Source organism: Antechinus flavipes, chromosome 4 (assembly GCF_016432865.1).
Source record: "Antechinus flavipes isolate AdamAnt ecotype Samford, QLD, Australia chromosome 4, AdamAnt_v2, whole genome shotgun sequence".
Classification (NCBI taxonomy): Eukaryota; Metazoa; Chordata; class Mammalia; order Dasyuromorphia; family Dasyuridae; genus Antechinus; species Antechinus flavipes.
Window position 1 is genome coordinate 461,487,505 of NC_067401.1, and position 14,091 is coordinate 461,501,595.

Here is a 14,091-nt window from a genome sequence, read left to right on the forward strand (position 1 = left end):
ACCTGGTTTACTGGGCCAGTCCCAACCTCCTGAAACATCTGGCTGGATGGAGACAGTGGGAGTGCTGGAAGCTGCCAAGTGAAACAACACAACACATCATTATTCCCTTATCTAACATGTTTAAAAGTCCATGATCAGTACAAGAACTAAAAATTTATCAATTCACTCCGCCTTCCTTTGCCTTAAGAAATGGGCCAGGCCCATGAGCACATGAGACTCCAGGTGTTGGTTTAGCCTTAAGCATGATTGAACCAGGGCCCGGCTCAGGTGCCAAGCCTTTGAAACAGACGCACCCAGAGGAGTAAAGAAAAGAGGTCCAAAAGAAGATCCACAATATGGATAAGGCCTAAAACTGTTTAAATGAAGACAACTTAAAATGGCAGCAAAAATCAGATCAAAAGGTCCATCCATGAGCATCGAACTAACTCATTAAAGATAAAGGAGACTTTGAGGAGAAAACTACTCTAGTGTAAGACTGCCTCCATTCCTCATGAGTTCATACATATAAAGTCAATATAGAATCAAGGTTTATAAAATGCACATTAATGTACGTAAAGTATTCTATAACTTAATAGGTGATATTACTCCTATTGCTATCATCAATTTTGTGGTGTTTAGTTTAATTATTTTGAGGATTATATTTCAGGAAGGATTTTAATGATGATGATAATAATATGGGTATTACATTTTATGGAAAGTTTTAATGATGATAATAATAATATGAGTATTATAATTTATGGAGGATTTTAGTAACAACAATAATGAGGATTATATCTTATAGAGGGTTTTAGTGATAATAATGATGATAATAAAATAGTAATACCAATAACATCAAGTCTTATCTACATACTACTTTCTGATTTTTCCAAACATTTTCTACAAATCATCTCATTTGATCCTTACAACAACCCTGTGAGGTATAAGTATTATAACTGTTCTCATTTAGAAGAAGTAATTGAGGCAGAAAAGTGATTTGCCCAGGATGTTGATGATGATGAATATAATGATGATATTAATTTGGCATTTAAAAGCTCTGCAAAGTGCTTTACATGTGATTTCATCTGATCTTCACTACCACCTTAGGAGGTAACATTTTACAGATGAGGAGACTGAGGTCTAGATGGATTAAATTCTTGGTCCCCAGTCACAAAGGCAAGATTGTAACCTAGCTCTTTTTGAGTCCACATTCATTATGTATTTTATCACACTGTCTCTCCACATTTGGGTGTGCATGTGGTGAAACACAATTTAATAAACAGACAAACAGAGATGGATAAATATATAGATAGACAGGATAGATAGAGATGACAGATAGATGGATAGACACACAGGGTAGAGAGATAGGTAGATAGAGAGATAGATTATCCATTTCAACATGGAACAGAGCATTTTAACAAAGAATATTGCCCTCCCCCCCCCCGTTCCACCTGTGGAACTGGGCTGAAACAGCCCTCCCGACAATGTGGGGCATCTTTAATTTTCAAAATATTCTTATTTCTTTGAGAACATTTTAGGGAAAATCTTTTTCTGGCTCAGCTTGGGGTTGTGACTTCACTTCATTGTCTAGACTCTTTCCTCAATAGTGACCTTGGTTTGCTCTTGTATTACTCTGGAGCTATTTTTACACACACACACACACACACACACACACACACACACACACACACACACACTGTCTCTATCCAATGTCTCTCCTTAACAAACTGGGCTTTTGATGTTTACTTGTGGATCTGTAGCTCCTGGCACACAGCAGGTGCTTAATAAATATGAGATTAATTAATTGGAAAATAAAAACATTTAAGACCTATGTGACTTTAAAGATTGTTTTCCTTCTCTAACTCATCAAGATCCTCATACTGTAATACACTTTAATATAAACATGGCCACATCTCTTCTTTAACTCCATCATATCCATCATATTAAAAACATTTATTAAGCACCTACTATGTGTCAAATGCTCTGCAGAGAACAAAACAAAAGTGAAACAGTATCAGCCTCAAGAAGCTTAGCAAGGGAAGATGATATGTCCATACATTGTTATACCAAACGAATACAATGTAATGGGGAGCAATAAAGAGTGGTACTATTGAGTGCTCCTGAAACTTCCCCGATCAATAGATGGAGCCAAAGACTTATCTTCCTAAGTTCAAATCCAGCCTCAGACATTTACTAGCCATGTGATGCTGAGGAAGTCATTTTACCCTATTTACCTCTGTTTCCTCATCTGTAAAATGGGTTAGAGAAGGAAATGATAAACCATTCTAGTGTCTTTGCCAAGAAACCCCCAAATGGAGTCACAAAGTCAGACTGAACAACAAGAAAACAATTACCTGTAGAAGCTGCTTTCTCTTTCTTTTGGGGTAGCGGCAATGGCTCACGGTTTTTATGGCCAAAGGCTTGCAAATTGCTTTACACAAATGGCCTCATTTGAGTCTTATAAGGCAGACCACAGATGATGAGAAACTGAGGCTCAGAAATGAATCGACTTATTCACAAGCTACGTTACTAATACATAACTGCCGATTAATTTTTCTATGGGTGCCTTTCCCAGTTCAAGGATATAGAGTTGGTGAGGACCTTAGAGACCCACTGAATCCTTTTCTCTTTACTTTGCAGATGAGGAAACTGAGCCACAGTGAGGTTAAGTGAATTGTTCTGGAGCTTACGAAAGTGAGCAACCCAGGTGGGGTTTGTGTTACATCCTATCCACTCTACCATCTTCTACTCCCTCTGGGAGGCTAATCATCATCGATAATACACTGCAAGCTATCGTATGTCTCTCAACTGATAAATAAAGATAAATTCAAATTAAAATCTTGAAAGGCTCTGATGGGCCTGGAGGTCCCTAGCAACAACAATTCCCATCAGAATTTTTGTGAGAAATGAAAACAATGATTAATAAAATGCTTAGAGAGCTGGAAAGGCCACGGAAACGTTCATCATGGTGGCTTGAACTACAACAGTGATTATGTGGGAGGAGATCCATGAACTCTTGCGTACTCTGGTCATTGAGATACCAATCCCCACTTTAGAAAAGAAGACGTCCCTGGCATAGTTATCTCAGGAAAGAAATAAACCCCATTTAGGAACAGGAAAGAGAAATAAGATAGGAAAGAGAATAGGCTTGAAGTCAGAACACTCTGGTTGAAAACCTTCTTTGCTAATTCTTTCTTTAAAGCATCAATCAAGTCACTCAAGTTCTCAGCCTCAGTTTCCCCCAAGTACAATGAAGGCTTTGGACTACATGACCTTCAAGGTCAAGGTCACTTCCAGTGCCATCATTTAGCTTAGCTGGGAGGAAGGAGGTACAACGGACAGAAGAGTAGTAGCAGTAAGAATCTGGGAATAATTCAAGCTGGCCAGCAGGTCATGGGCCCCACTGCCTCCTGGATGTCTTCAGGTGAAGGCGGCTTAAGCACTTCACCAGAAGGGGAGGTCCGTTTTGTCAGCTCTTCTTTGTAATCAACATTCTATGTTCTGATATTCTATGTGCTAGGTCTCAAGGTTCCACCCAGATCCAATATTTTATGTCCCAAGATGCTGGCTCTCAAAGATTCCTCCCAATTCTAATGTTCTATTCAAACATGCTAGTTCTCAAGATTCCCTCCAAGCTCCCACATTTCTATATCCTAATATGCTAGGTCTCAATGTTCCTCCCAGTTCTAATATTCTATACTCTTTTTTTTTTTTTACTTTTTTATTTTCAAAACATATGCATGGACAACTTTCCAGCATTGACCCTTGTAAAACCTTGTGTTCCAAATTTTCCTTCTTTCCTCCCATCCCCTCCCCTAAATGGCAAGTAATCCAATATATAACATTCTATGTTCAAACATAATAGGATCAAGATTCTCTCCCAGCTCTAATGTTCTGTGACCTAACATGCTAGATCTCAAGGTTCCTCCCAACGCTAACGTTCTATTCAAACATGGTAGTGAAGTGCCCATGTGAGAGAAAATACAGGACAGCCAAAATAATGAAAAATTAAGAGCGTTTATTGCTAGCTAGCGACTGAACCCCACCAGTCAGCGAATGAGGGTCTCAGGGCCACATGTTTATAGAAAGAAGAGGGAGACATCAAAATGTTTCTTGATACATCTGTCATAATAAAAGGAATTTCTATTCTAGACAGAAGGTAAAGGTTATCACACACAGGGCACCATTCCCAGACGGCAAGAAGACAGTATTTCTTTATGTTTATCAAGTTGTCAAGGTCAGGGTTTTTTTAGGGCAGCACGTCTGGGGGTGTAAAAAATACTATCTGCATTAGGGCGTGAAGAGCTAGTAACAAACTCCTAACTACAGAGTTTCAAGATTATGTTTCTCACGGCCCCATCTGGGCTGCTTTTCCACTTCATTAGGTCTCAAGATTCCCTCTAACCTTTTCACCTTCTATGTTCTAACATGCTAGGTGTCAAGGTTCCTCCCAGCTCTAACATTCTATGTTTTTTTTTTATTTTTATTAGAGCTTTTAGTTTTCAAAAATGTACATGGATAATTTTCCAACATTGACCCCTGCAAAACCTTGTATTCCAAATTTTCCTCTCCTTCCCCCTCATCCCATCCCCTAGATGACAAGATGAACATTCTATGTTCAAATATGCTAGGTCGCAAGGTTCCTCCCAGCTTTAATGTTCTATGGCCTAACATGCTGGGTCTCAAGGTTCTGCCCAGCTTTATGTTCTATGCCTAATAAGCTGGGTCTCAAGGTTCCGCCCAGCTTTATGTTCTATGCCTAATAGCTGGGTCTCAAGGTTCCTCCCAGCTTTATGTTCTATGGCCTAACATGCTGGGTCTCAAAGTCACTTCCAGCTCTCACGTTCTTTTCTCTATCTCAAAATCATCCTACAAAAGAACTCCAACTACACATTTGCCTTCCTTCTACTTCTTAAAACTCTTATGCTTGAAAGAAAACGGAGAGAAAAAAAACACGATCTCTTCTATCTCAATGATTTTCTCTGCAGAAATAATTGTGCAACTTCCCCAACCAAACATGTCTGACTATCGTTAAAGAGCTTGTCAAGCTTTCCGAGTCACTGGATCAGCGAGCGTGACAACGTAAAATGCAAGGGGGTGTCGGGACTGCGTTTATGTGAAAATTTACAGATGTTGAGGATGTCATGCTGGGATACGATAAATTTCAGAAATGGTCAGTTGGTGCTTCTGCTTAATCAGCAGAAAAATCTCCCATCAACTTGCAGCACTCAGGTCCTTATTAGCTCTCCCTCTCCTGAAAAAAGGGCATTATAAACGTGTAAACTGATCCCCTTGATCAGGGTTTTAATAGAGTCATTTTATTAGATGCTGAAAACCCCTCTATTGGCCTTTGGATCTTAAGACTAAGGAACTAGGGCAGCTGCTGATAAAAAGAGCAAAGATAACTATATTATTACATACTTGCCATGTGAGAAACTGGACTTAGATTTCAATTCAGCCAGTTTCTTAAACTATAGGTCATGACCCCATATAGGGTCTCATAGCTAAACGTGACAGTCATAAAATTATGAGTTATGATCATTAAATGTTTGATTTGCAGACTTATTTTATATACCTAGGATTCATGTACAAATTTCTCAGGAAAAAAAAAGGAATTGTGAGGAGAAAAAGCTTAAGGAACCCTGCAATAGAGTCTGCCACTTGAGATGCATGAGATGGAGAGAAAATAGATTGAATGTTATAAATGATAATAATTTCTCACATTTTTATGGACTTATTTGATAGGATCATAGCTCAAAGTGCATCTCATTCAACCTGCATTTCAACGAGACTTGCCTTTAGGGCAGCCCTGAAAAGCAGTCATCCATGCTCTGCTTGAAGGCCTCCATTAATGAAGGACCACGGCCTCCAAACTACATCACCAGCTAATTTGTAATAGCCTCAAATGTTGGGAAATTTTTTAAGAAGTCTACAAATCGGTCTCTAACTTGAACTCTGTGGTCTTCGGCTTGTCCCCTGGAGTTTGGTGGAAGAAACCTAATCCAGCTTCCTTACCACAGCCCTTCAAAGAGCTGAGCTCAATCTCCACATCTTCTCTTCTTCAGACTAAATCTCCCCTCTTGTTTCAACCAACCTTCTTATGACCTGAATGTCAGTCTCTCCATCCTCCTCCTCACTCACCTGTATATGCTCTATTTTGGCAACATCCCCCCCGCCCCAACGGAGTCTAGTGTCCAGAAGGAAGACACTAAAAATCCAGAGGGAGCCTGCCTAAGGCCCAGGACCAAAGCTCCTTCATCCATCTAAATTAGCTTAAGGTCCACAGATTTTTAAAACAATTCTGGTAATGAAATCAACCTAACCTGTTTCATTTCTAATCTTCTCTGATTTATTTTACTCATTTACAATCATTATTATTAGAAGGAGTTCATAGATTTCTCCAAATTACCAAAGGGGTTCCCAATACAAGAACAATTTTATGAATTCCTCCTCTTGACAGTGCATTTTATTATGGAGCCACTAGGTGGCGCGATGTAGAGCATGAATTCTGGATTGTGGAAGTTGTTATTGAGTCATTTTTCAGTGGTCTGCAACTCTCCATGGCTCCATGAAGTTTTCTTGTGGAAGATAATGGAGTGATTTGTCATTTCTTTCTCCTGTCCATTTTACAGATAAGGAAACTGAGGCAAGCAGGATAAAGTGATTTGCCCAGTGTCACACAGCTAACAATTGTCTGAAGTCATATTTGAACTCAGGAATATTGAATCTCATTACAAGCCTGGTGGTTCAAATAGCTGTGTGATCCTGGGCAAGTCACTTACCTGCTGTCTGCCTCAGTTTTCTCATCTGTAAAGCAGTCAATAATAGCACCTCCCTTCTAGGATTATTGTGAGGCTCAAATGAAATAACTGCAAAGCACTTAGCACAGGGCTTGGCATATAGTAAGTGCAATATAAATGTTAGCTATTATTTTAATTCATTTTCCCTAAAAAAGCCTTTTTTTTCTGAACTCCTGCCCTTGAAATGAGCAACAAGATGGAAATGCCATTAGGTTCTATAAACTTTTATTTACTTTTTGTTTTGTTTTGTTAAGGACTTTTTAACCCACACAAAGCCTTTTAAAATGATGGAAACTTCTTGCAGAGTAGAACTTGTAAATATATTATATATATATATGTAAATATATAAATGTATATTATTATTCCCATTTTATAGACAAGGAAACTGAGGTTCTGAGATATTTACTAACTTGCTAGTATTACCAAAAAATGAACCAGTTCCAAAGATTCTATATAAGTGAATGAATAATATTAGATAGACATGTAGACAACCCCGATTCCATGAGGACAATTCCCTTTTACCAACTATGCTGGTGTTCCACATTTGACTATTAGCTTCATTTTCCCCAAATACTGAGCAAACATCCTCAGCTCTAGGGTTAGTTCTACTGCAGGAAAGCAGAAGAGTGAGACATCCATGTTTTAACACTCTCTGGTTTAGAAATTTAACAGAAAAAGTTGGGGAAAGAATGAAAAAAAAATAACATCTGGATGATTTACTTTAAACTGAAAGATAGATGAGATACTAATTAGTATCTGGGTTCAAAATCAAAATCAAAATCAAAACTTGACCTTCAGCATCTCAACCTATTTGAATCTATTGTTGCTGTTTTCAGCTTTTACAGAATCTTCCAGATAGTAGATACTTTATAAATGTTCTTTAAATTTAATTGGATGAATGATGATTCAATCTCTGATGTTGGTCTAGTGATTTAGCACCATGATCAGCACCATGTTCTAGTCTCCTGATCCCAGAGTCATTAAGCTCAGCCCACAGATGTACTCTCTAAACTCATGCCCACAGGAAAAAGCTATGTGGATGGAAAAGGAGTCAAAGCAATTCCTAAAGACTCTTGATAGAAAATGGCATCCACATCCAGAAAAGATAATAATGGCGTCTGAATGCGGATCAAAGCAGACGATTTTCATTTTCTTTGCTTCTTTTTCATGGTTTTCCCCATTTATTTTTCTTTCACAACATGATTAATGGGGAGCTACGTCTAGGATGATTGCACCTGTCTAACCCATTTCAGTTTGCTTGCCATCTTGGGGAGGGAAATGGGAAGAAGGAAGGGAGAAAAATTTGGAACACAAAATCTTATAAAAAGCAAATGTTGAAAAAAAAAAGTACGCAAGGATATGAAAAGGCAGTTTTCGATTGAAGGAAGGCAAGCGATCAAAGCATAAAGTAATAAGAATTTAAAGAGAGCTCTAAGGTTTTACCTCATACCAAATTGACAAGGAGGATAAAAGGGGGAAGAGGACATGTTGGAGGGGCTGTGGGAAGGAAGGCATGTGGGAAACTGATGGTGGGGCTCAGAATTAGTCCATCCTTCCTGGAGAACAACTGGAAACTACACTCCAGAAATCACAAAACTTCATAACTAATGAGATTACTATTATATCAGACTTATACTTCAAAATAGTCCAAGAAAGGGAAAACATTCATACATAAAAAAGTATTTCCAGCCTCATTCTACTGCTGCAAAGAACTAGAAACAAAGTTTACGTCCAACAACTAAGGAATAGTTGAATGCAAAGTGTCATGGGATTATAAATGAATATTATGAATAAGAGATTTAAAGATGTCTCAAAGATTTGCATTTCTGTCCCTATGTTTTCCATTTGTAACTAAGACCATCAGAGGCAGTGATGCAGTGAATCGATAGCTGCCCACAGAATTGTGAAGACCTATATTTGATTCCTGCCTGTGGTACATCCTGTGTTATCAAAAGCAAGATACCTGACAAGCTTCTCTCTAGAACTCTTGAGTTGCTTAAAGAGCACATTATTTGCATGTAATTTAGGCTGGGTGCTCACTTTAGGAAGCCCTTTTATACAGGTAGAGTCTTTGGTGAGAGTTCACTTAGCAGCCAGACACAGTTTCCAGTGAATCTTGTGTGTACTGTCCAACAAATTCAGCTTAAGGCATTTCCCTCTACATTTTTATTAAGACTTTTGATTGCTTTTTTTTTTCTTGAATACCATAGTTAATTGTTATAATATCATCCCCATAGTGAATATTCACGGGCACCAGAGAAAAATAGTTAAATAAAAGTCAATTGAGTCAATTAGTGTATTACATTCCACAATTATAATGCCCAATCATGGGGATGTATGTAATATCCTTTATTCTCAGGAACCAAGAAGGATCATTAATCCGAGTCCAGTTGCCTTTTGGAATCGTCTTAATTTATGTTATGATGAATATTATATTTATCGTTCTTTTGATTCTGCTTTCCTCACTCATTCCAATGCTTCTCTGAATTGTTAAAACTCAACATTTCTTATATAGTATATATATAATATATATATGTATATACATATAAAGCATATATTCTATATACATGTATATAGAATATAGCTATATTCAATTATAATCAGTTTAGTTATCCCCCAGTGGATGAGTACCTACTTCATTTCAGATTTCTTGTTTTGTGTTTTTTGCCATGGAAACTACTGTGCTGAATAGTTCATAATATAACTAACTTTTCTTTGTAAAGATAAGAAAAGAAAATGGTCCCAACAATAATGATGATTGCTCATCTAATGGCCTTCCGGCCACCCACTTCCAGCTCTATTCTGTTAAGTCAGTGTCCTATTTGCAGTATACATCCATTTATAAGATCACTGAGTCAATGGAAATGAATTCATCAGTGGTTTTTCTTGCATAGTTACAAATTATTTTTCAGAATCATTGATCCAATTCACAGATTGACCAACACTATATTAGGCCTTTCCAATATACATCAGAATAGAAATCATAGTCAAAAATTCATAAAGGTAGGGTAGTTGTTAGTTACTTTACAACTCTCCCAATGTTCCTTTGTTAATGACCTACCATTAGACAAGGAAAATTCAGATATAATCTTACTCATCCAGTTGGTATAAGCTTCTCTTAATGAAATCACCAAAGTCAATATAATATAGAACATTTATAATGGGGCATCAAAATCATGAGTGAGGTACCATGCTCTAGTGGAGAAAAGTGTTTTAGTGTAAAAGGTATTCTCCCCTTTCCAGCAGAAAGCTCTGGTTTTAAATGGTGTTGAACAAATATATATATATATTTCATAAATGCAAATGGAGAAGATCCCCAATCTTCTCACTCAATATTCAAAAAGAAGTAGAAAAATGCTTTATTTCTTACCTAAATTAAAGGGGTCGCTATGAACTGTGGGTGAAGGACTTCTGGCCTGAAGAAAGGGATCACTAGCGGCATTTGATGTGCTCAGAAAAGAACCCAGTAAATCTGGACCAGATGGTTTGGAAGGAGCTCCAAATGGGTCAAAGGTTGCAGCTGGAAGGGAAAAAAGAAAAGATAATTGGCTTTTTTTGTGGAATAAGATCATTTTTTTCTTCCAATGTTGGTGACAACATATAATAGAGCAGAGGCAAGACCCACAAATCTGATATCTTGAGCAAAAACTACATATGAACTTTGGATGAGTGAATCTGGAGACAGAATCAAGATTAATAAAGTACATCGAGAAAGACCCCAGGATTATCCTCCAAGGTGACAGAAAGACAGAGACTTGGGAACCTGATCCCTGTGGAGAACAGAGAGGAAAATAGTCTCACTGAGGAAAATCCCAAGACACCATGAAATTACTGTTGTCAAGGCTACTACTGGAGTCAGGGCTGTGAGAATTGGAGGACATGGAAAAAACAGGGTAAGACCAACTCAAAAACCAGAGAGGAAATCCCCCTCTGGTTACTTTCTCTTTTAGTTAGTTATTCTCAGTAAATTAGATGTTAAACTAATTGTTTCTACCTGCTGGAGGAGTTAAAGACTGTCAGTAGCTACACCATTTTGGCCCACCCTTCTTGAGTAAAGATCAAATTGTGTATAGGGGAAGAATGACTTGGTGCAATGGAAAATGTGCTACATATAGTTAGAGGACCCAGGTTCAAATTCTGTTTCTCCCCTTCACTACACTCATGGGACTTTGGGAGTTACTTATAAGCCTCAGGTTCATCATCTACAAAATAAGATCACTCAGTCAACAAAGAACTTCTATTTCCATTGGTAAGATAAGATTGGCTCATGCCCATGAACCCCAGCTTCTGGGCTGACTTTGCTTTAGCATCATTGATTTCAAACTGCATAGAATCTTTGGAGTTTATCTAATCTGAGGTTTTTGTAACCTGAGAACAGGGAACTATTCATTCACTCACCCTTTCACTCATCAATTATTGATCATTGCTTTTCCACATACCGGACTCTCTTCATAATCTGGTGATTTTATTTTATGAAGTTTAAAAACATGATTCTAAGCTGCCCAAGGGATCCAGGATATACACCCACAAAAAGTTAAGAAACACAGATCTAGTACATCCTTTCATTTTACAGATGAAGAAACTGAGGCCCTGAGAAGGTAAATGTCTTCACTAAAGTCAAACAGCAATTAAATAGCAGAGCTGTAAGAGGAATCCAGACTGTGCTCAAAAAGTTATCAAACTGTGCATACCCTTTTGATCCAGCAGTGTTTCTACTGGCTTATACCCCAAAGAGATACGAAAGAAGGGAAAGGGACCTGTATGTGCCAAAATGTTTGTGGCAGCCCTGTTTGTGGTGGCTAGAAGCTGGAAAATGAATGGATGCCCATCAATTGGAGAATGGTTGAGTAAATTGTGGTCTATGAATGTTATGGAATATTATTGTTCTGTAAGAAATGACCAGCGGGATGAATACAGAGAGGACTGGCGAGACTTACATGAACTGATGCTGAGTGAAATGAGCAGAACCAGGAAATCATTATATACCTCAACAATGATACTGTTTGAGGATGTATTCTGATGGAAGTGGATTGCTTCAATAAAGAGAACTAATTCAGTTTCAATTGATCAAGGATGGACAGAAGCAGCGACACCCAAAGAAAGAACACTGAGAAATGAATATAAACTGCTTGCATTTTTGTTTTTCTTCCCGGGTTATTTCTACCTTCTGAATCCAATTCTCCCTGTGCAACAAGAGAACTGTTCGGTTCTGCAAACATATATTGTATCCAGGATATACTGTAACCTATTTAACATATAAAGGACTGCTTGCCATCTGGGGGAAGGGGTGGAGGAAGGGAGGGGAAAAATCGGAACAGAAGTGAGTACAAGGGATAATGCTGTAAAAAATTACCTTAGCATGGGTTCTATCAATAAAAAGTTATTTAAAAAAAAAAAAGAATTAGAGTGAAAAGTTTAAAAAAAAAAAAAAGGAATCCAGGTTTTTCAGACTCCAAGTCAGGTTTCTTTCTAACATAACTCAGTGACTTTCTATATTGGGGGAAAACAGAAAAGAAAAAAGAAAATAGAATGATCAGATTTTTTTGAATGATCTCCATCCTATCCCTTATTGATGTACATAGATAGAATAATTTATAGATAAAATAGGAAATACAATTCCTATCAAGAGAAAACTTGCTATCTCAAAGCACTTGGGCACCTTCCTTTAAAAAATGCTATAAAATACAGGAGCCCAAGGTAAGGAAACTTTTCTAGGATTTTATATTGATTTTTCTTGTTGAAGTTGATCTATCTATTCTTGACATCTTCTAGTTAGAGAATTCCTGGTGTATAAATTCCCTTCACTCATGCAAATCAGGAACTATAACTTAACAAGTTTACAAAGTAGCACAGGACTCAGGTTGAAAACTGGCCTTGTTAGTATGTATCTACCACACCATACTGCCTCCTCCAAGTCCAAAGACAGAACTAGAACAGATCTTCGAGACCATTTACTGTAATTTCCTCATTTTACAGATAATGAAACAATAATGAAAATATCTCTAGCTCATATGGACAAGACACTTTAACCTTTTTAGAGCCCTTTACATGCCCTGTATTATTTGATCCTTGTGAGCACCCTCAAAAAGGTGGGTACCCTTATCCCCATTTTGCAAATAAGAACTTGAGGCTGATGGATATTACGAGGTTTGCCCAACGATCATCCAGCAAGGAAGTGACAAAGACCAGATTTGAACCCAGATTTCATCCAGAGAGTCCCTCACTCATCCCATTACCCGTGTGGTACCTCTAAAGGCAATCTGTTCCTAAAGAGACCCAAAGGTCCCACACACAGTAGGTACAAGTGTTGGGATGTGAACCCAGGCCTCCAACTGCAAATCCACCACTCTTCCATCACCCCATCGTCCCTCCTTCTAATTGTTTCAAAAGACAAAGGGATCAACTATGATAATGAAACAGAAAGTAGATGGGTATGACTGTGCAATATGGCGGAAAACTCCCTGGAGCAGGACTAGACAGTCAGGTTCTCTAATCTAAACTTGAGCTCTACTGACTAAATGAATGAGCTTGGGTAAGAACTTTTACCATTCACTTCCTTCACTTCTTTGTCAGCACAATAATGGAACTGAATTGGATCTCTAGAAAAGGTTCTACCATTAGGAAAGAAAGATGCTGGATTTTGAGTCTGAAGACTTGTGTCCAAATCTCAGATCATCGTCATTTTCTGACTTTGGGACATTAAATAAGTTATCTAACTTTGGAGCGGGGCTCAACTTCCATATATAAAATGAGGAGTAAAGTTTTAAATGGTCCAGCTCAAGCTTATAATCAAAGATACAACCAGCTGTAACTTTGGTGAAGCTATAAATCCTTTCCTCTGGTACGATCCCTTCCAAACATAGCTCAGTTACAAAGTCCTTTGCTAGCTCTTTCCTGATCTCCCAGAACATTACCATTCTTTCCTTCTGAAATTGCTTTGTAGTTATTTATGTGTATACATGTTGCATTCCCTTGATAGAATGTAAGCTCATTGAGGACATGGTCTATTTGATTTTTATGTGCCTAACACAGTGTTTTATACATAATGGGGCTTAAGTATTTATTAAGTGGAATTTAATATTTTGGGCATTAAGTTTTTCAATTGTACAGTGAAAGACCGAGTCTGAGTGATCTTAAGGTTCAAGTTGGAATGGATCAAGCACTGAGAAGGGATTTGTTCCAACTGAGTCACAACATAAAACTTAATTTCTACGTCCAAGGAGGGCAAAGAACACACTTTCTGAGATTAAACATTACCTATTCCTGTTTGTATAATCGTACAATGAGTTAAAGCCATTTGAGATTATGTGAGCAT

At 37.8% G+C, this 14,091-nt stretch overlaps 1 protein-coding gene across 3 annotated transcripts in view; it reads right to left on the minus strand.

Moving 5' to 3' along the window:
- The window catches only part of DNAJC6 (DnaJ heat shock protein family (Hsp40) member C6), a 163,930-nt gene that overhangs the window by 14,220 nt on the left and 135,619 nt on the right, over window positions 1-14,091 (minus strand). For 2 of the 3 annotated variants that reach the window (XM_051999494.1, XM_051999492.1), the window contains 2 exons: window positions 10,147-10,296; window positions 3-71 (listed from right to left, as the gene is read on the minus strand). In XM_051999494.1, the coding sequence (XP_051855454.1) occupies window positions 3-71; window positions 10,147-10,296 (219 nt within the window). The remainder of the gene's footprint in view (window positions 1-2; window positions 72-10,146; window positions 10,297-14,091) is intronic. The other variant, XM_051999493.1, reaches the window with a different exon arrangement.